We start from the raw sequence: 22209 nt of genomic DNA, 5'->3' as shown, positions 1-22209 counted from the left end.
GGCTTGGGCCTGCATTAACAAGTATCCAGTTATGGGCTAATAAATATACAAAAAACTTGGCTGATTACTTGCCTATTTTCCTAAACCAAACTCTTTACTATTGTTTCTTCCATTACCAAAGTATTAAATAAAATAAAAAAAAAAAAAAAGGAGTTTTTTTACTGGTGGCTCACTCTTTTATTACTGGTTATTCACACTTTACAGAGTGAGTCACCAATTTATTAAGTAATTCAAATTTGCAACTTGAAATTATCAAATTACCCTTATGTAGGATTTTATGACCAAATTATCCTCCCATACCAACTCTGAAGAATCCCTTCATCCATCTCCTTGCTTCTTTATCCGCCGAAAATCACTACAAAGCTACCACCACCAGAAACCACTGCCCCCTCTTTTACCCCTCCCCTTGCTGGTGGCCTCCACCCCCACCTTCTCCCTTTGAAATACTTATGAAGATCTATTAAAAATTCTCGTTTTAATCTAGATTCTGTCACTTTTCTGAGAAAAGTTAGGGTTAGGGGTTCGATATTTTTTTAATTGTCGTTCATAGTCTCTAGTATCCTTGATTTGATATATGCTTTAGTGGTCATGTTATTTGTGGTAAACATCCTGACTCTAGGCAAGAACTTTGGGAGGAAAACCATGTGGTTGGATGCTTTTGTGAGGTTTGATTAAAACTACTTTGGATATTTCTTCCTTTCAGTTCATTTCTTTCCTTTTACTTTTATCTGCATGTTTTGATTGATATAAATTGATGGAGGATTAAATTGAAGTGTTTTAGTGAGAGAAATTGTGAGTTAAATTGTACGCATATTATACAGGATTCCATGTTTCTCTTGCATGAGCGATCTGTGGTTGCCCCCTCTTCATCAGCAATGTTACAATACATACCTAGGAGTTCAAACGGGGAAGGTGGGGTAGTGGTTCCCGACAGAGGGAGTGGGGAAGGTGGGGGTGGTGGTAGTCTCTGACAGCGGGAGGGTTGTGGTGGTTTTCAACAGTTGTGCATGAGTTTTGGCGGTGGAGGGTGATTTTCGGCATCTGAGGTGAAAGAAGGTGATGGGTGTCCCTTCACCCACCTGGGAATGGGTATGGGAGGGTACTTTGGTCATAACACCCTATATAAGGGTAATTGATAATTTCAAGTTGCAAATTTGAATTACTTAACAAATTGGTGACTCTACTCTATTAAGTGTGAGTAACCATTAATAAAAGAGTGAATAATCAATAATTTTAGCACTTAAAGGAGGTGTCTCAAGTTTTACCCCCACTTAAGGGAGACACCAGTAAAAAGACAAAAAAACCACTGTTTCATTAGAAACATGTGATACAAATAGAAAATACTCTTTAATGCCAAAGACATGATACAAAGCACAAGATGCTAATTAGTTAATGTGAAATAAAAATATATTTTGCTTATCCATTCTAATATTTTCTCTTAAAACACTGTCTCGCAGAAATTGGTCCGATGTAATTGCCAACTATATTTTCATACTTAAAATATCAAACAATCTATCTTCTTGTAGATGTGGACGACATTGTCCTTACTGGATTTAGTTCTTCCGAGGTTAATTATGTCATTATAGCCATTGACAAGGAATTTGCCATCAATGATCTCGGTGACTTAAACTACTTTTTAGGGGTCGATGTCACTCACTCATCTCACGGTTTATATCTTTACCAGTGAAAATATTCTTCAAATCTTTTGCAAAGGACCAATATGCATGAAGCAAAATTAATAACAACCTCGACCTCTATCACCAAAGCAACCTCTAAGGAACCTCCCCTTTATGATGATCCATCCCAATATAGAAGTACACTGGGTGCCCTTCAGTATTTGACTCTCACACGCACTGATATAGCATTTGCTATCAATAGGGTTTGTCAGTAAATGCATCACCCTACAACTGATGATTGAGCTGCGGTTAAACGAATTCTTCGTTGTCTAAAAGAGACCCTATCCCATGGGATTCTATTTCGGCCCACAACTAATCTTTTTCTCATTGCCTTTAGTGACGCGGACTGGGCCGGTTCAACTATTGATCGACGATCTATAAGTGGTTACTGTGTCTACTTTGGTCATAACTTGATCTCTTGGAGTTCCAAGAAACAACCCACTGTGGCCTGCTCCTCTATAGAATCTAAGTACAAAGGGATTGCTAATGCTACCGCTGAGTTGATATGGTTACGTCAACTATTGCGTGAACTTGGGGTTGCCACTTCTGCACGAACTCTATACTGTGATAATATTGGAGCTACTTATCTTGCTGCTAATCAACCTTTCATGCACGAACCAAACACTTCGAGATTGACTATCATTTTGTTAGCGAACAAATCGCCACAAAAAATCTTTCAATCCGATTCGTTCCCATAGGAGATCAAATTGCAGACATTCTCACCAAAGGCTTATTTGCTCCAAGATTCAAACTTTTAAAATCGAAGCTCACTATCTGTTCCCAACCAATGACCTTGCGGGGGAGTGTAAAGGATAAGTCTTTGAATTCAAATTCAAATTCATCCACCTTAACTAACTCTATCTTCGATTGATCTTATCTCCAACCGATCAAGAAGAGTTGGAGTTATGTTTAAAGTATCAATAAATTATAGAGTTTGATTGTAAACAAGTTGTAATTCAAATATTCAAATAATATTAATATACATTTCCAACTCACGAATTAGAGTGTGGAAGAATTCTCTCAAACGAATTTCCAACTCTTTTTTTCTTCTTCCCCCTTCCGGTAAGATAAAGACTGCAATTTCAATTGCCTCGCGCGACTTCCTCTTTGAAAGCAGATTGGTAGACTACTAGACTCCCTCCCTACTTGTACTTCTTCAACTGCTAGCTCTAGCTCTAATGAAAGACCAAGTCAAATAGCATAAACTGTCTCTCAGTGAATTCAATTTAAAAAATTTGAATGCTTTTGAATTTGTTATATTTTCTTAACCAATTCCTATTGTAAACTGCACTTGCATAACAACCCATTATATTTCAAATTTCTTTATAAATACAAATACAAGAGTTACCCAAGAAGGTAAGCAACTATTCCAATTGCCAAGGTTTTGATTCCCCCCTTCAAAAAAAAAAAAAAAAAAAAACCACCGCTGCTTCCTCTGTTAACACCCCCTTCCCAATCACCAATCTGGCCGATCTTGTTTCTTTCAAGCTTGGTGGAACAAACTATCTTATGTCACCTAGAGCTCATATGTCATTCCTACTTTCAAAAGACGCTTAGGAGGGATATCAGCCATCTTGTAACTTTGTCTCAAATTCCTCCTCAAGAAGTTATAAGCATAATTTATCAATACCCTCTTCACAAAACTGGAACCTTTTTCTGCTACCACCTCACTCTCACTAATCAAATGGACAATGCCTGAGTTCCAACCATCGTCTATGTCTTGAAGCTCTTTCTCTTCAACAACATTCCTTTCCCCCTGATCCACATTTTCACTAGTGGGTTTTTCTTGTGAAAACCATAGATCCTCACTTATGAATTCTTTTAACTTGTCCACCAACGTTCTTTCAAATGGTTCTTTATCATTTCGTGTGTCCGTGTATCCATACCTCACAACACAACGGAAGACATTGAGTTCACGTGGTTCAACTCGCCTGAATAGGAACCTTTCTTCTACCGGAACCTTGCTTATGTGAAGTGATTTCACGGCAACAAAGACAAGGACTGAATGTATTGCTGGAACATTTCCTATATAGTGCTCGAAGATGGGTGGGATGCCTTGGACTAAGTCAGAATAGAAGATGGCAAGACCAGGAATTCGACATAAGTTGGTATTTTTTGCAACATCTTTGAACTTCTCAGGAGAAATCCTGTGGTTTAGCTCGTAGTAGTATTTCTTGCGATATACGTAGTTCCAAACGTACATTACGGTCACTAAGACCGCAGCGAAGGCTAAGGGGAGATACCCACCTTGATCAAACTTGTAAAGCACTGAACTTAGATACAAAAGCTCAACTGTGCCTATCACCAGAACATAAGCAATCACAAGGACTATGTTGGTTTTCCATATTATTATCATGATGAGTACAAGAAAAGCTGAAGTGAGAGTCATCACAAACACCACAGCAATCCCTACAGAGAGATAGGTGATAGAAAGATCCGTCAGATGAATGAACATTGTTAGAAAGAACATCAAGAAATCATGAATTGAAACAGAAACAAAACAAAAAGAATACACATATTTAACGTGGTTCACACACCAATGTGAAGTGCTATGTCCACAGGTAAAGAAGAACTTTCCACTATGTAGATGAAGAGAAGTACGAAGATCTCTCAACTTCGCCAGAATGACATTAATAGAACCCTCAACCAAAACCCCAAGGCAAAAGTTCCAAATCTTTCAGTGAGTTCATGTGAACATAGGGTATTATACTTAACTAGATTTTAAACGGGGTTGATCCATCAGATTGGGTCATATCAATGGGGCTAAGCCCTTGCATCCCCACCATAAGCTGAGATTAGTGATGGGCTCAAAGCCCTTTGCTTCAATCACAAATCTCTTAATTGTGTCGCCCACCAAAATGTCGCCCACCAAAATATTTTGGTGCAGGTTTATCTTCATTAGGTACAAGAATTCGGGTCACAATATAACATAACGATTCATCATTTATGTTCCATTTCATGCAATTAATCTTGATAGTACTCATGGAATTGAGAAAGGTCTGTCAGTATAGTATTAGGTAATGATATAGTTAGGAGTTCCTACCATACGCATTTCCAATCTTCACAGTTGTTCTGAATCCTACAGTGACTCCTATACAAGCCAACATGAGCAGGTAATTGATCTCAGGAACATAGACTTGTCCTTCATACTTTGTTGAAGTGTGAACTATCTTGACTCGAGGGAAGCAACCAAGTGACACTGACTGTTGGATGATGGAGAATGTGCCAGAGATCATAGCTTGGCTGGCAATAATTGATGCCATAACAGCTACGACAAACATGGGCCAATATAGAGGACCTGCAGAATTGGAACTTCCAACTTAAGAGCTACAGATAGATACATAGAAGAGGACTTAAAAAAATGCAAAGAATGGATAACCCAGTAGCAAACTTCACCTGGAGTGGATTTATAGAATGTATCTAATACTTCTTTATTATGTTTTCGTAGGTAGGATGCTTGGCCAGTGTATGCCAAGATAAGAGCGGGGAATGTTAATGAACACATGCTTATCTGTATGGATCGAACTGTGAAGTGTCCAACATCGGCAAACAATGCTTCAGTTCCTGCATCAATCCAATTTCTAGAAATTTTCATTCACTGTTACAAATTTAGAATTTGTAAGAACTCTAGTTGTTTGCAAAAGGATTAATTACCTGTTATAGCTAGTACTATACCACCAAGTGAAATCCATGCTTCTTTCTTGTTTCTTGCAAAGTAATCTATGATGTATTTAGGGTTAAGGGCCTTTACTACAGAAGGGTCATACTTGATGAAGTTGTAGAGACCAATGCCCCCAATGAAGGTGAACCAAACACAAATGATCGGAGCAAAGCTATATCCAACCTTGTCAGTTCCAAATCTTTGAGCGCCGAACAACCCTATCAATATGAACACTGATATCCAAACAATTGCATCTGCATATCAAGGAAAAGTGTCAATTGCTTGATCTAATGAACTCTCTCTTTCTATATCCATTATCTTTTGCTCACTTCAAACTTCATAACTTTGAGAGTTGGACACAAATCGTTCAGCCAACACCTCACAATATCAGGAATTTGTAGCAACTGAATCAATCTCGTCTTACTCAGCTGTTCATGAGAGAGAAATAGAAGATGGATTTAGAAATTTTACCGTCGGTCATGGTACTCGTGGCTTCCTTGATCCCTCCCACTGCTGATAAGACTGGCATATTAGAACAGACATAAATATTAGAAAGCTACCCGAAACATGTCATTCAGTTTCGAATTAAATTTTCTTTTGGGTTTCAATGAATGTAATGTTGTGACTCCAATTCCTGTACCCAACTTTTCAAGATGTTCACCGATATATTTTTGGGATGACCTGAATAATATATGTACTTTATTTTCACCTGTGAGGTCAGGGCAGGATTTAGAATTTTTGCTTTCGGATTTTGGATGAGAGTTCTTGCAAGACTATAAATATAAGAGAGAGAGAGAGAAAGAGAGAGAGAAAAGCACCAAGCACCTGAGATACATGGAGTGAAGACACCGTCACCTATGACCATGGAAGTACCGAGCATGGTTGCAAAGAGTAGGAAGTACTTGGTGGCATTGCTCTTCTCAAGTGTGGATTTGAGCTTTGATGCTCTTCGGACACGACCATCATCCGGCAACTCTAGCTGGAAGTTAGAAACTTGCTTATCCTCTGCTTGTTGACTTGGTATCAACCCAACCTTTGCATATCTGCATATTAATGAATATAGCGCAAACGTTCCTCCTGCAACCACATCATTATTCTTAATTCATCATGCAATTTTCAGTGAAGAAAAAAAAAACCAGAGAATGATGTTCGAGAAGCTTCATTTGAATGAGATGGAGAAGAGAGATTAATGATTACCATCGCCATTATCGTTGGCTCTGAGAACGATGAAAACATACTTGAGAAGGGGAATAAGGACGAGTGTATAGATGATCATAGAGAGAACGCCCAGTATGTCATCGTTGTTCTTTATTCCTTCAGCGAAGGTGCTTGCGTACACGTACAATGGTGATGTTCCAATGTCACCATACACTACGCCCATGCTCTGGAATGCCAAATGCAATATAGTATCCCAATCCACCTCCTATAACATGATAACATCCATTCAAAATTTCTTTTCCCTCTAACAAAACAAAAAAAAATAAATAATTTGATAAAGGTTTATAGATCGAAAGAGAGACCTTGGATTGGTTGGCATGGCGGCCACGAGAGTAATTAGATTCTGCATCCAAAGAATCGTACCGCTGATGAGGACTTTTGCATTGTTGTGATTCTTCATTCTGTACTAATAGTGGTGGTACTGCAAGCCCTGGCTCCTCTTGGTCTTGTTTTCTCTCTGAAAGAGAGATTTCTTTTGACATTCTTTCGACCAAACCTTGCCTACCCACGCTCTAATTGAAGAAATCTCTGGTTTTTATCATTTTCTTTTCTTGTGAATTCTACCTTTGCCAGTGGAGCAATATCACAAAGGCCCATTGTGAATGTTCTTGCTCTTTTCTTTTAAAGCCACCTAGAATGGACTTAATATGTATAATCAACCCTACGATGATGTAATGACAATATTCATGACCACAAAAAATGATAAACGAACGAGGTGTTCATGAAAATCACTTCTCTTCTAACAACCTACAACTGACATTATGACAGATACATCCATCATTCACACCTCAGATGCTTGTGCTAAGATCCTAGCGAACATTTGACTCTCTTGTTGGTTCAATTTTAATGTTGCGCATTTAATGCACAACGTTCAAGTCTCGGCCTTCCTTTGTTACAACTTACAACTGACAATGCTAAAATTAATTAAGATATTTACAAGTTAACTGCCCAGGCCAGTTGGCTTTGTAACAATTAGTTTGATGAGGTGGCCAAATGAACTAGAACCTCACGTTGTGACTTAATCACTTGGTATTGTTATTTTTATAATCATCCGTCAACTCTAGATAAATTATATGAAAAATAATACCGAGTGATTCGCTCTCAAATGTATGCTCGCGCGAATAATGTACAAGCAATAGGTCAAAGCTAGCTTGATTCCCCTATCATCTTTGATGGTGCAGCCTATTAAAGTATTATTTTTCTAAACCCCACCCCCCACCCAAAAAAAAAATTTATTTGAAACTTGATTAGACATTACTCCATTTACAAATTTGTATCTTTAATATAAAGTAGAAAAGATGGAAAACCATTATTTAAGCTGCCTTGGCTTCTTAGATCTATTGAGACTTGCTAGATACATGGGTAAACTTCCCTAGCTACTTATATTTCTTCATTTCTCTAAAGCTCATATGTCATTCCTACTTTCAGGAGACGCTTTGAAGGGATATCAAACACCTTGTAGCTTTGTCTCAGGTTCCTCCTCAAGAAGTTATAAGCATAATTTATCACTACCCTCTTCCCAAAATTAGAACCCTTTCCTGCCACCACCTCGCTCTCACCCACCAAGTGAACAACACCTGAACGCCAACCTCTGTCCACCGCCTCTAGCTCTTTCTCTACCACCTCACCTTCCTTCTCTTCAACCAAATTCTCACCTTCACTACTCTTGCCTTCTCCATTGCATTTCACTGGTGACACCCACCTATCTTCACTGATGTATTCTTTTAATCTCTCCACCAACGTTCTTTCAAATGGTTCTTTATCATTTCGTACGTCAGTGTATCCATACCTCACAACACAACGGAAGACATTAAGCTCATGTGGCTGAACTCGCCTGAAGAGAAACCGCTCCTCCACCGGGACCTTGCTCATGGGAAGTGATTTGATAGCAACAAAGACAAGGACAGAATGCATTGCTGGTACATTTTCTATGTAATGCTCGAAGATGGGTGGGATGCCATGGACCAACTCAGAGTAGAAGATGGCAATTCCAGGAATTCGACGTAAATTGATGTTTGCAGCAATATCCTTCAGCTTCTCAGGAGAAATCTTGTGTTCAACCTCATAGTAGTACTTCTTCCGGTATACATAGTTCCAAACATACATTACAGTCACCAGAACTGTGGTGAAGGCTAATGGAAGATACCCACCTTGATCAAATTTATAGAGCACAGCACTGAGATAGAGTAACTCAACTGTGCCTATCACCAGAACATAAGCAATCACAAGGAGAATATTGGTTTTCCATATCATTATCATGATGAGAACCAGAAAAGCTGAAGTGAGTGTCATCACAAACACAACAGCAATCCCTGCAAAAAGTGAGAAAGACCTGTGAGTACAAATTAAAACTATAGAACATTCATCATTCACTGTCTAGTTCATACCATAAGCATTTCCAATTTTTTCCGTTGTCCTGAATCCAAAAGTGACTGCTACACATGCCAACATTAGAAGATAATTGATCTCAGGAATATAAACTTGGCCTTCATATTTTGCTGATGTATGAACAATCTTGACTCGAGGGAAGCACCCAAGTGACAGGGATTGTTGAATGATGGAGAAGGTGCCAGAGATCATGGCCTGACTAGCAATTATCGATGCCATTACAGCCACAACAAACATGGGCCAATATAAAGGATCTGCAACATTGCAAATAGATATAGATGAGAAGATTTAAGGACCTGTTTGACAACCCACCAGGTGATTCTGTTTCGAAAACATCAGAAACAGTTTTGAGTATTTCTGGAAGCAGATACATTTTTATAGACATTTGATAAATCACAAAGTGTTCGACCCTCACCTGGAATGGATTTATAAAACGTATCTGATACGTCTCCATTATGTACACGTAGGAAGGATGCTTGGCCAGTATATGCCAGGACAAGAGAAGGGAATGTTACCGAGCACATACTAATCTGTATAGATCGAACTGTGAAGTGTCCAAGGTCAGCAAACATTGCTTCAGTTCCTGCATGAATCCAATTTTTTGAAATTTCCATTACTGTCTTAGGAGTTAAAATGGAAGAATATGTTTAAATTGATTGGAAATGTATTCCAGATACAAACCAAGGAAAGTTATCAGATAACCAACCTGTGATGGCTAGTACAATACCACCCAGTGAAATCCATGCTTCCTTCTTGTTTCTACTGAAGTAATCTATGATGTATTTAGGGTTAATGGCCTTTACTACAGCAGGGTCATACTTGATGAAATTGTAGAGACCAATGCCGCCGTTTAAGATGAACCAAACACAAATAATTGGAGCAAAGGTATATCCAACTTTGTCAGTTCCAAATCTCTGAGCAAGGAACAAGACTATCAATATGGCCACTGATATCCAAACAACTGCATCTGCATATCAAGGAAAAGATTAACGGATCATGAAGATGCCACTGATATCCAAACAACTGCATCTGCATATGAAGAAAAAGATTAACAGATCTTGAAGATCTCTCTCTCTCTCTCTCTGAGAGGAACTTTGGGTTGATGGAAACCCATCAAAAGGTGACTAGGTCTGCATCATATTCTTGTACAAGAAAGTCTAAGACACTCAATGTCAAAAACCAACCTTTCAGATGAAACTTATCAACAAACTTGCAGTGCAGTATATTCCATATTGTTGGTTCATGCATGGAGCATTTTCTTGTACAAGGACATCATCCAGACTTAGACAACAAGTCAACAAGTTCACAGAAGGAAGAGTAAATGAAGAGAAAAAAAAAAAAAAAAAAAAAAAAAAAAAAAAAAATAAATTTCAATGTTTTATTTAGGATGTCCTTCCTTTGAATGAAGGGGCCGACCTTAACACAATGGTCGACAGACACAATCATAACCTGAATTCAAGGTATTGAAATAGACTCTAAGTAAAGGTAAGCTTGTATAGAAAACTGTCTTCGACACCAAGTTTGCACCTTTCTAAATCCTTCCTTTGAATCCTTGTTCTCTTCCGACCATTTTCTGATTGAGTTCCCATTGGACAGAAATGCATTTTCTTTACAAACTGATTTATATCCCCTCTCTCCCAAAAGGAAGGGCATTTCTGTCTAATGAGAACCCCAATCAGAAAAGGGTGTGTAAAGCATCCAAGAAGGTGATGGACTTTGGGCCAGTGGCCTACTTCCCCACTTTTGCTTCCCAGCCCCCTATCATGTCATATGTACAATGACCTGGATCATCCACCATAAGAGACAACATAATTATATTATTGTCCAAACTGGAGCTTGTAGGATTGTCCAATGGATTTTTTTTCAAAAGGTTGGGAGGTGAGTATGATGATTTTGAATCAGAAAATTCAATCAAATGAAACTTCATCAGAAAACTTTTATGTTTGTCGACCACCCAAACATGACTCTAGTTGGGGATACTTTCTAAAATTTTGTGGTCCCTATGTGGTGTCACTTAGAATATCAAACATATAATTTTCTTTCAAGAAAAAGACATATTCCCACAAAAACTCTTCAATTGAACTTACTTTTATAAAGAATTAATGAAGAGATTTTTTATTATTGAAAGAGCATTAATATTCAATATAGATGCCAACGTAGAGTTGTTCTAGTGGTGAAACCAACATTTCTTAGTGAAGAGGTTGTGGGTTTGAATCTTATTGAAGCATATAAATATCTCCATTCCCCGGCTTAATAAAGCCCCTTTGTACCAAAATATATATATTCAATATAGACAATACATGCGCACGGATAAGTATGAAAACTATTGCTTTCAAAAAAACTGTCAAACCTCACAGTTTTGAGTTGTATTTTTGTTACTTTGTTCCTTTGTGAACTTGTAATTGTTTTTCTATGTTTATATGGCTATTTTTAAGGAAAATTTAACCAAATTCTTTTCTCTTTCTAACTTATACATTTTATCTGTAAGTGTAGAACTGAGTCCATGTCAGAGGGGTCCCACCTGTTCTTTTGGTCAAACACGTGGGGAATTGTATTAATCAGTCAAAGGGGTAAGGGGTGCCACATATAGACTTGCTAGTTAGATGGTGGTCTAGAGTGATGCTAAGGCAGAAAATTTCCTTATGAAATGTTTCAAATTTGGTGACTGGTTGCTTTCACTAATATGTATTCTTGTGGAAATCCATTTAATACTCAAGGGGGCTGATGATTGTAAATTAGTTAAGTTTCTATCCTTAACCAAATCTAGAATAGGAAAATTAATTAATCTCTTAGCTTAAGTTAAGGAAAAATTAATTAAGATGGTAGGCATGAGGTGTAATTGATTAATTCTAGGTTCCAGTAGATGTGTCACCACTAATTTTGCTTTTGTGAAAAGGGGTCTCTCAAATGTCAAAGATGGGAAGTTGGAAATTAATTTAAAAGAAGGTATAGGATGCATAGAAAAGAAAAACTTTACAATTGATTAAAGGTAGGGCATTTCATCTTGTCTCAACTGTTCTAGAAAGAAAGAAAGAAAGAAAGACAAAAATTAGTTACCTTGAGTGACAGCACTCGTGGCTTGCGTGATACCTCCCACAGCTGATAAAACTGCAGTGCCGTGGTCAAAATGTGATGAAGAGAAGATTAGTAAACGGGTAGAAATATGAAAGAAAGCCAAAACATGTGTTCAACTTTGATCAGCTAGCTCCAAATTATTATTATTATTATTATCTTTTAACAGAGTTTCAATTTCCAAATGATGAAAGAAAGAAGCAAAATATCTACAACTGCATTCACATTACAGATAAAACTGTGCTATAAAGATTCAAGGTTCCATGTATAGAAACTTTTCTTTCAGCTCTTTTTACCAGTTTTTCAGGCAAAGCTTCTCATTTTGAGAACTTGCTAATACAATGCAATGCATCACACAAGATTCATGTGTAGTTTTGCTGTGTGAAACTAGCTAGAAAGTCCCAAAGAAGATAATAAAGAAAGATGACACATGTGAGGAAGCAACAACTATTACTTCTTCTGGTGTCTCATACCTATATGATCACGGAAGCTAAACTTTCTGAAAGGAAAAGTGAATATGAGAGAAAGAGAGAGAGAGAGAGAGGAGACATGTGAGGAAGCAATTAAGAATTACTACTTCTCAAGTCTTGTACCTATATGATCACAAGACCTCAAACTTTTTGAAAGGAAAAGTGAGAAAGTGGGGAGAGAGAGAAGGTTTCACGTGAATATCACATTATGTGGTTAGTGTAGGTTGGGTCACCAATTACTATTATACTTTGGTTTTAGTATTCAGAGAGCAAGATTAAACTAAGTAAGATGCTTAATATGAGAGAGAGAGAGAGAGAGAGAGAGAGAGAGAGAGAGAGAGAGAGAGAGAGAGAGAGAGAGAGAGAGAGAGATTACCTGATATACAAGGAGTGAGAACACCATCACCGATGACCATTGAAGTACCCAACATGGTTGCGAAGAGCAGGAAATATTTAGCAGAATTGCTCTTCTCAAGTTTGGATTTGATCTTCGATGCTCGGCGGAGACGGCTGTTGTTGGGCAACTCAAGCCGGAAGTTTGAAACATCCCTGTCTTCTGCTTGTTGACTTGGTATCAAACCTACCTTTGCATACCTACACACCAATGAATATAACGCGAACGTTCCTCCTACAATACAGTAACCAACCAAACATCATCATTAACATCATTAACATCATTAACATTATACAATTAATTAACACACCATTCCTTCCTTTCTCTAACATCAATTATATTCTTTATTTAAAAAAAATCATTTTTACTTGCCGACAAACTGTCCTAATAAATAAATAATAATTATCAATCAATTTTTCAAAAGGGTTTTAATTGCTTTTTGTAGAACTGTAGACAAGAGAATCCCTAAAATTAAATTGAGTTTTAGTGATACTCAAGATCCATAAAATTGACATAAGATCCCTAGTCATGCTCCAAGCATGATTCTAAGAATATCTAAGAATATTTCAACTTACCCCCATGGCTTAGTGCCCTTAACCCTAAATGCTATTTACTCCACTTTAAATGGATGCACAAACAGTGAAAAAAAAAAGAGAATATTGAACGGATGAAAATAAGCAGCATAAAGGAAACCATGTAAAGTCTTTTCCAACTTTTTCTCGGGTTAAGAATTAGACTTCAAAAGAGTACATGCCATGTCTTATCATTAATAGTAAATTTAGAGGAAACTACCATTGCAAATGAAATGAAAAACTTTTCTTTGGATTCACTTGTCAAAGAACCAATTAACCTACACCAGTTGAATTCCAATTTCAATCTAAATAGATCAGACCATTAATTTTTAAGATTATATAATTCATGCTCTTGATCTTTTAGCTAGAGTCTTTCAAAAGGTCTAAACAAATAATGTAGGGTCCTCATTTTCCCAGTTAGATTCAAGTTATCTGATAGCTAGCTTGACTCTAGCACCTAAACATATAGAATTAACTTATGAAGACAAACTTGGATCCTTTCTAATGACATTTAACCACCAGAATCAATCTCCCACCAAACTAACAAATATACTAAACATTTGTTTCATGGATCATCGATGAAGACATACTTGAATCCTTTCTAATGACATTTAAGTTACCAGAGAATCAATTTCCCACTTAACAAACAAATATATATATATATATATGCTTACCATCGCCGTTATCGTTGGCTTGGAGAACGATGAAGACATACTTGATGAGAGGGATGAGAACGAGGGTGTAGAAGATCATGGAGAGAACACCCAATATGTCATCGTTGTGCTTTATCCCATCAGAGAAAGTGCTAGCGTACACGTACAGTGGTGAAGTTCCAATGTCACCATACACTATTCCTATGCTCTGAAACGCCAACTGCAATATTGTTGCCCAACTCACCGCCTGAAAAAAACATTTCATTCATACATTTTCACAATCACTTAACTGACAAAACCCAAAAAGAGAAAGAGAGGAAGAAAGGAACAGACCTTGGAATGGTGGCCACCACCACGGCCATGTAAGTGGCCAGATTCAGCATCCAAAGAGTCATTTCGCCGGAGCTTGTGCGATAAGAGCTTCTTCCCGTTCAGTTCTACTCCATCATTCTGTGGAAGTTGTGGCGGCGGAGTTGGTTGTTCTTGGCTTGATCTTGCTGGGGAAACTTGTTCTTGTTCTTCTTCTTCTTCAGCTACTACAACCGCATCGTTTGATGATGACATCTCTCCGGCTACCAAGGAGGAATTCTAAACCGATCGAGAAATATTATTATATAAGAAAAATTAACAAAGCTGTTTCTACACAGAAGAAGCAAGAAGAAAGCTTGGGAAACTAAACTAAATTGAACTGCTCATCGTTGAGAGTCTTGAGACTTCTGGGGAAGATGAAATGGAAGGCTTTATATATAATAAGAATGTAGAAAGGCAGTGGAGGGAGGGGGACAAAGCTAAACTAAACACGTAAGTCTTCGTGTGAATTTTCTAGTGCATGTTTCATATTTGTGGGCCCCACTCGTTTGATCTTTCACACAAGCTTGTGGGTTCTGGCTGGCTGGCTGGCTGGCTGGATTGGATTATTGAAGTCCAACGACGTTTGTTTCTTTGTTTAGTACTACTCTATTATTGCTTTCTTTTCTTCTCTTGTTGGGTAATTTTCTCATAACATTATCAATCAAAATCTCTCGTTATATCTTTTCAATTTCTTTTCTGTTCTTCACGTAGATCTGTGCATAGAGATACAATGTACAAATAATTCGGTATTAGCACAAGCTCCTAACTGAATATATTAACATTTAAAGAAAAGAAATGTTTTAAACATAAAATGACATTAATATTTTCTTAATTATTATTATTTTTTTTAATACTATAAGGGAGATAAATGAAAAAGTCAATTTTATTAGACTAAAAATGATTAAAACCAAACTTAATTAGAAGTCCAAATGAAAATTATTCTTTTTCGCTCTCATTGATTGAGGAGAACCTGGCTTCAACCCTAAACTTCGGCCGAGTTAAATCAGTTTTAGATTTATATTGATCAAATCAATGCCTTTTATTTCCTGATGGTTAGCTTATCTGGTCTTGTTTCAACCTCTATTTTTTTGTTTAATTTCCTGGTGGGAAATCCCTCTTCTGTTTCTGCGCTGTAATAGTAGAAGTAGCAGCAAATATGTTTGACTATTTGTCAACAGTCAACAATTCAATTCGTCACGTTTACAATTCACATTTGATGAATAAAATTTTCTACCTACGAATCAAGGGTTCATAAATTTTTAGTATTTTTTCCCCCAAGGATTCGTAGAGGAAGGATGAAGGGAAGGGGGCTGGGAAAGGAATGCGAATCGTCTCTTTAATCTTATTATCTTATTGAAAAAACAAATTCTCATTACTATATGCTAGAAGCACATCCACATACATATATATATATATATATATATATATATATATATATATATATATATATATATATATATATATATATATATATATATATATATATATATATATTTATATTAGGATTGTTAGACTATTACTTGGAACTATAAATGGATTGTGAAATATGCTTCCAAACTCACGTTTTAACACATTTTAGGGTGTCAGAATGTAGAATTTTTCTTACTAGAAAATATTCACGTCCAACGAATAAGCAACTGAATTTGGATTTGAATAATTGCTTATCAAATCCAATTATATCTAGTTAAAGCAAAATATAATTTGTTTTTGTTTGTTTTAAAAAGCATTACATGTTTAAAGTTTAAATTGTATCTCACCAAATGACATTTTTTGACTCTCACTAAAGTTGAACCAGTTAACCTTATTTAATAGCTGAAGTCACCCTAGACCCCATAGATTGTCTATAGTCAATTGACCAATCTACGGAAAAATCATTAGATTAAACTTTTCCCCCTCTAAAAACGGCTGGTAATCAGATTCAAAACCCAATATTTAGCAACCAGAAAATTGGAAATCATAATTTAGAAATCGAAAAATGAAAATCAATAATTAATAATAGGATAGTTTATTGGATTCGGTAAATATCAAATATCCCATAAGATTTCATATTCGAATTCAAATACCTTATGTAAATTTTTGCCGATATCAAATTGGATTCGAATGGTAGTTTTGCTTATCGAAATCATATGGTAGTGCATCCTTGCCGAATTTGACCCATTTACAAGTCTACTATTACTCAAAAAGTCAAAAACCCAAGTTGGCACCATTGCAAAAATGAGCTCATAGGCAAAGAAAAAGATGGAAATTCGAACCTAATACCTCTTTAATCTTATTGTCCCTCTATGAAAGACTATCACCACTGTGTGAGAAGCACATTCCCATGTGCAATGAATACAAACTCGAAAGCATAAACATTGTGAGATTGTTTGTTTTTCACTTGGTATCCTAATTGCATGATTAATTGATAGTTAAATTTCATTTAAGCTTTTTGTCCCATTTTAAACATTATGTCTCTTATTTTTGAAAAAATTACATATAGACCCCTTGGATCTATAATTAATTACATTTAATACCCCTTAAAAAAAATCAATCACAAATACTCCCTTATTGTTAAGTAGTAAAGCTAAATGATGATAACGTAAAGTAAAAGGGTAGTTGTATTGATTTCTTTTTAGGAATAATAGATATAAATTGATTGCAAATCTAGGGAGTCTATATATAATTTGCCTCTTATTTTTATTTTTTTGTCCAAATTTCATTTCTTATTTGATATGCCAACTTTTAGTTCCTCTAGTCTGAAATGACCAGATAATTAAACATATGGATCACGACGGAAGAAGACCAAATACCTCCCATAATAAGAGAGGCGGTTGGCAGGTTAACTTATTTTTTTTTATAGTACTGATTGACTAGTCAAACTTTTGCTTATGCAAGAAATTTGGAAAAAGAATCTTTTTAGTCAGATCATAGTTGTAGCTTGAAGTCAAGATATCTAAAATGCAGCATAAATTAATGAAAATTGATAGGGGTAAAGTTACTTAAAACTCGCCTTCTTGATGGTAACTCAACTTGTGTGAAAACCATTAACACTGAATGCATCCCTTAACATCAAGGTCAAATACTCAAACCTTGATTTAATATTGATGGAAACTCATAGTCAAAATGCCCCGATCCCCGATTACTCTCGAGGCAGAGTTTTAAGAGACTTGAGGCGAATAGAAACAACGAATGTTAAACTTGCACCTCTAGCTTGGACAACAGCCTTTCCTGAGTCCCTATCAACAATTTATTTGTCAAATAAAGTATGCTTCATTAGTCTAAATTTTAGACTTTCTTTTAACTTTCCAAGGATGCTTTAAAAAAAATTTTCAGCCACGTGCGTTTATTTTCTTTACCCAAAAAAAAAAAGTGTTCTTCCATAGATGATTTGATATTTTGTGTAGATGTTAACCTCAATATACTATGATATCACGGTTCAATCATATGCCATGAATTTTAATTAAAATGTATTATGTTTCCTATTCTATAAGTTTGTATAGGCTTTTCTTTATTAAATATATGGTTTTTTTTTGTGTGGTGGAGGAGAGGATAACATCAGCAAGAGGTTCTTTAGACTTTTTGAAGAACTTGGGCATGAAAGACACCACAAACTCACCAATAATAGTAGGAGACTCACAAATTTAAATTATTTTTTATTGGTCCGAGATTCAAACTCTTGACTTCATATTGTGAGATGTTGATCTTTATCGACTAAGTAAATTTTTTGAGATTCAAAATCTTAATCTGAAGTTGAAATTGTATCTCAACAAGTGACATTTTAACTCTCACTAAAGTTGAACCGTAGAAATAAAAAAAATGACAATCAATAATTAATAATAGGATAGTTTATCAAGATCAATAAATATTAGATACCCAATAAGTTTGTAGATTCAAATCCGGATACCTTCTATAAATTTCCGCTAATATCGGATTGAATTTTTATAGCGATTTTGCTTATCGGATTCAAACAGTGGTGTATCCCTGCCATTTTCGACCCATTTACAAGTCTACTATTACTCAAAAGTCCAAAACTGAAATTGGTTCCCTTACAAAAATTCTTACATATAGAAAGCTCCTAGGCTAGGAAAAAGATGGAAATTCAAACTTGATACCCCATTAGTCTTATTGTCCCTAAATAAAAGACTATCACCACTGCATCAGAAGCACGTTTGTATGTGCAATGAATACAACTCGAAAGAATTAACATTGTGAGACTATTTGTTCTTCACTTCTTATCCTCATTTGCGTGATTAAATGATGTTAAATTTCATTTATCTTTTATATCCAGTTTTAAACATTTCGTTACTTATTTTTTATTTTCAAATTTTGTCTGTTGTTTGCCATGCCAACCTCTAGTTTCTCTCGTTTGAATGACCAGATAATTAAACATATGGACCACAACGGAAGAAGACCAAATACCTCCCACAATAGAGAGGCGGTTGGTAGGTTAAGATATTCTTCATATACTGTTTCACCAGTCAAACTTTTGCCTCTTTTTCTCTCCCTATTCAACCAAGAATCTCTTAGATATGTTAATCAAAATGTGGAAAATAGTTTTCTTATGCAAGAAGTATGGAAAATAATCTTTGTAGTTTTTAGTATGGAAAATAGTTTTCTTATGCAAGAAGTATTGAAAAGTTTAATCTACTTTCAAAACTCACATTTGTACACATTTCAGAGTGTCAAAATCTAGAATTTTTCTTACTAGAAAATATTCATGTTTGATGAATAAGCAACTGGATTTGGATTTGCATAATTGTTTATCAAATATGATAATATACAGTTAAAATAAAATAAAATTTTGTTTTCTGTTTTCTGTTTTTTGGTTTTAAAAAAGCATTATATGTTTGAAGTTTAAATGGCATCTCACCAAGCGACATTTTGACTCTCACTAAAGTTGAACCATTTAACCCTAATTAATAGTTGAACTCACCCTAAACCCCATAGATTGTCTATAGTCAACTGACCAAACTAAGTAAAAATTAGATTAAACTTTTTCCCCCTCTAAAAAGGGTTGATAATCAGAATCGGAACCCGATATTCGGCAACTAGAAAATTGGAAATCATAATTTAGAAACCGAAAAATGACAATCAATAATTAACAATAGGATAATTTATTGGATTCGGTAAATATCAAATATCCAACAAGGTTCCAGATTCGAATTCAGATACCTTTTGTAAATTCTCCACCGATATCGGATTGTAACCCATTTACAGGTCTACTATTACTCAAAAGTCAAAAACCCAAATTGGTCCCCTTACAAAAATTCTTACATGTAAAGAGCTCATAGACTAAGAAGAAGATGGAAATTCGAACCTAATACCTCTTTAGTCTTTAATGTTTGTATATGAAAGGGGAAAATATCCTCTATTTAGCTGTGCATAGCAGTGCACTTAGATGCCAAACAATAAGCTGAAAAAGCAAAAAAATTATAAGTGTATTTTGGACTTTTGAAATTTGAAATTATGCTTTAAATTTCAGTTTATTGTTTGGCATCTAAGTGCACTGCTGTGCACAGCTCAGCAGAGGATTTTTTTTCCGTATGAAAGATGTACCACCACCGCATTAGAAGCATATTCACATGTGCAATGAATACAAACTCAAAAGAATAAACATTGTGAGATTGTTTGTTCTTCACTTCTTATCCTCATTTGCACAATTAATTGGTGTTAAATTTTATTTACTTTTTTTTTTATTCCATTTTAAACATTTCGTCTCTTATTTTTTATTATTTTGCCCAAATTTTGTTTCTTATTTGCCATGGCAACCTCTAGTTTCTCTCATTTGAAATGACCAGATAATTAAATATATGGACCACAATGGAAGAAGACAAAATAACTCCCAAAATAGTGGTGGTTGGTAGGTTAAGATATTTTTTTATATTGTTTAACCATTCAAACTTTTGCTTCTTTTTCTCTCTCTATCAGCAAGAATCTCTTAATCAAAATGTGGAAAATAGTTTTCTTATGCAAGAAATTTGGAAAATAATCTTTTTAGTTTTTAGTTGGATAATGTTTGTAGCTTGGGGTCAAGATATCTAAAATACAATTTGGTGAAATTTGATAGGTGTAAGGTCACTTAAAAACCCGCCATCTTGATTGAACTTACTTGCGTGAAAGTCATTAACACCGAATGCATCTTTTAACATCAACTAAATACTTACTCTTGATTTGATATTGATCGTAACTGAGAGCCAAAATGTTTCGATCCTAGACTTCACTCTCAAAGACATAGTTTTAAGAGACTTGAAGTGAATTAAATCAATGAATACTAAACTTGCATCCCTAGCTTGGACAACGGCTTTTAAGTTCCATCAACATATTTGTCAAATAAGGTATGCCTCATTAGTCTAAGTTGTCGACATTTCAAAGAATGATTAATTTTTTTCTTCAATGCCCATAAAAGAAAAATGTATATCTTTTCATTGATGATTTGATATTTTGTGTTGACGTGTCAACCTAAAAATATTATGATCATCTCACGATTCAATGATATGCCATGAATTTTAATTAAATTGTATTGAGTTTTCAATTCGATAAATTTATATAGTCGTATTTTCTTTCCAAATATATGAGGATTTTTTTAAGGTGGTGGAGAGAGTAACATCAGCAAGAGGTTCTTGAGACTTCTTGAAGAGTATGGGCATGAATCACACCACAAACTCACCAGTTATAGTACGAGACTCACTGTTATGGATAAAATATTATCGAACCGGATCTACCTTTGTTCTATCTTCGACCTCGGTCGAATACGGCTCAACCACGGTCAGGTCATAGATCTTGGTTAGCCCCGACCCCATGGTCGGGACCGGTTCTTGGTTTAAACCATCAATTGTGTGAGGATGGCTGACTTTATAGTAATAGATATAGACGTGACCCCAAATAATTTGAGGACTGGACAATCGTGTTAAATATAGAAACTGCTTCTACCCCTTAAAAAAAATGATAAAACTCTATAATCAAATGCAACTAAGAAGGATCATGAACAAATTCAACGGCCGAGTCGGCCCACATCTGACGTTGTTTTGTAGAAATCCGAGGGCTAAATGATTTTTAGACACATCACTCACAAATTTAGATAGCATATAAAATCAAATTTAAATAAATTCTCTCTTGATTTTGAATAAATTTAACTTTTGACTTCATATTATGAGATGTGGATCTTTACCGAATAAGTCAATCTTTTGAGATTCAAAATCTTAATTACAATTTAATGACATGAGTGTGAATCAAACGCCACAAAATAGGTGGAGGTTGCAGTCTGAGGTGGTGGGTTTCCAAACATGGAAGGTAATTGACACTTGCAATAACTGAAGCAAAAATAATGGCGAAAAGAAGTCCCAGCCACTTGATCAAACTTTTTAAATGCATTAATTGAGAGCATATGGTCAAATTGCTCATCCATGAATAACTCTGACGTAATGGCTAGCTAGCATTGTTTGCCAATTTCTCTCTCACCTCTCCCACTTGATAGACAACCAACTCTATCTTGCTGGTCTAAATTGAATATGCAATTACTCAGGCCAGATCGATTATCTGTAAAATGTCGATTTCCAAGAATTCCTGATCAGTAATCGGGCCTTAGATCCGTTTCTCTGTTAGAATTACTTACCACCTTAACATACTTAACCTGTATTGGATTCTCACATTGTCTCATGTTCAGAAAATGACATTCTGTTATTACTGTCTTTTCACCATACATATTATCTGGACCGATGCACAACCCAATGTGAATCCCACCTCAATTATTAGTAGAATCAAAACTTTAAGAGAAA

General features: G+C 35.7%; 2 protein-coding genes across 2 annotated transcripts; both read right to left on the bottom strand.

The window, feature by feature from the left end:
- Positions 1-3192: 3192 nt before the first annotated feature.
- Positions 3193-7037, bottom strand: LOC149019248 (potassium transporter 5-like). Its single transcript, XM_089154075.1, has 8 exons — positions 6858-7037; positions 6535-6760; positions 6163-6414; positions 5809-5859; positions 5331-5591; positions 5073-5240; positions 4720-4974; positions 3193-4085 (listed from the first exon to the last, which is right to left on the bottom strand). Exons 1-8 carry the CDS (start codon positions 7035-7037, stop codon positions 3193-3195), a joined length of 2286 nt encoding a protein of 761 aa, XP_089010201.1.
- Positions 7038-7817: 780 nt separating this feature from the next.
- On the bottom strand, positions 7818-14840 carry LOC149019247 (potassium transporter 5-like). Its single transcript, XM_089153286.1, has 8 exons — positions 14438-14840; positions 14126-14351; positions 12862-13113; positions 12001-12051; positions 9650-9910; positions 9359-9526; positions 8943-9197; positions 7818-8867 (listed from the first exon to the last, which is right to left on the bottom strand). Exons 1-8 carry the CDS (start codon positions 14666-14668, stop codon positions 7954-7956), a joined length of 2358 nt encoding a protein of 785 aa, XP_089009412.1. The 5' UTR covers positions 14669-14840; the 3' UTR covers positions 7818-7953.
- Positions 14841-22209: the final 7369 nt, after the last annotated feature.

This window comes from Hakea prostrata, chromosome 4 (genome assembly GCF_041222555.1).
Source record: "Hakea prostrata isolate BN-2017 chromosome 4, UWA_Hpros_2, whole genome shotgun sequence".
NCBI lineage: Eukaryota > Viridiplantae > Streptophyta > Magnoliopsida > Proteales > Proteaceae > Hakea > Hakea prostrata.
The sequence above is the reverse complement of the archived record's forward strand: the minus strand, read 5'-3'. Positions and strand labels throughout refer to the sequence as shown.

Excerpts from the sequence above, each read along its gene's own strand:
- LOC149019248 (XM_089154075.1), bottom strand. The coding sequence starts at position 7,037 with ATGTCAAAAGAAATCTCTCTTTCAGAGAGAAAACAAGACCAAGAGGAG. Across the intron at positions 6,415-6,534 it reads AGCCAACGATAATGGCGATG|GAGGAACGTTTGCGCTATAT; the intron begins GTAATCATTAAT and ends ATGTGGTTGCAG. Across the intron at positions 5,592-5,808 it reads CACGAGTACCATGACCGACG|ATGCAATTGTTTGGATATCA; the intron begins GTAAAATTTCTA and ends CTTGATATGCAG.
- LOC149019247 (XM_089153286.1), bottom strand. The coding sequence starts at position 14,668 with ATGTCATCATCAAACGATGCGGTTGTAGTAGCTGAAGAAGAAGAAGAA. Across the intron at positions 9,911-12,000 it reads CACGAGTGCTGTCACTCAAG|ATGCAGTTGTTTGGATATCA; the intron begins GTAACTAATTTT and ends CTTGATATGCAG. Across the intron at positions 8,868-8,942 it reads AAAAATTGGAAATGCTTATG|GGATTGCTGTTGTGTTTGTG; the intron begins GTATGAACTAGA and ends CACTTTTTGCAG.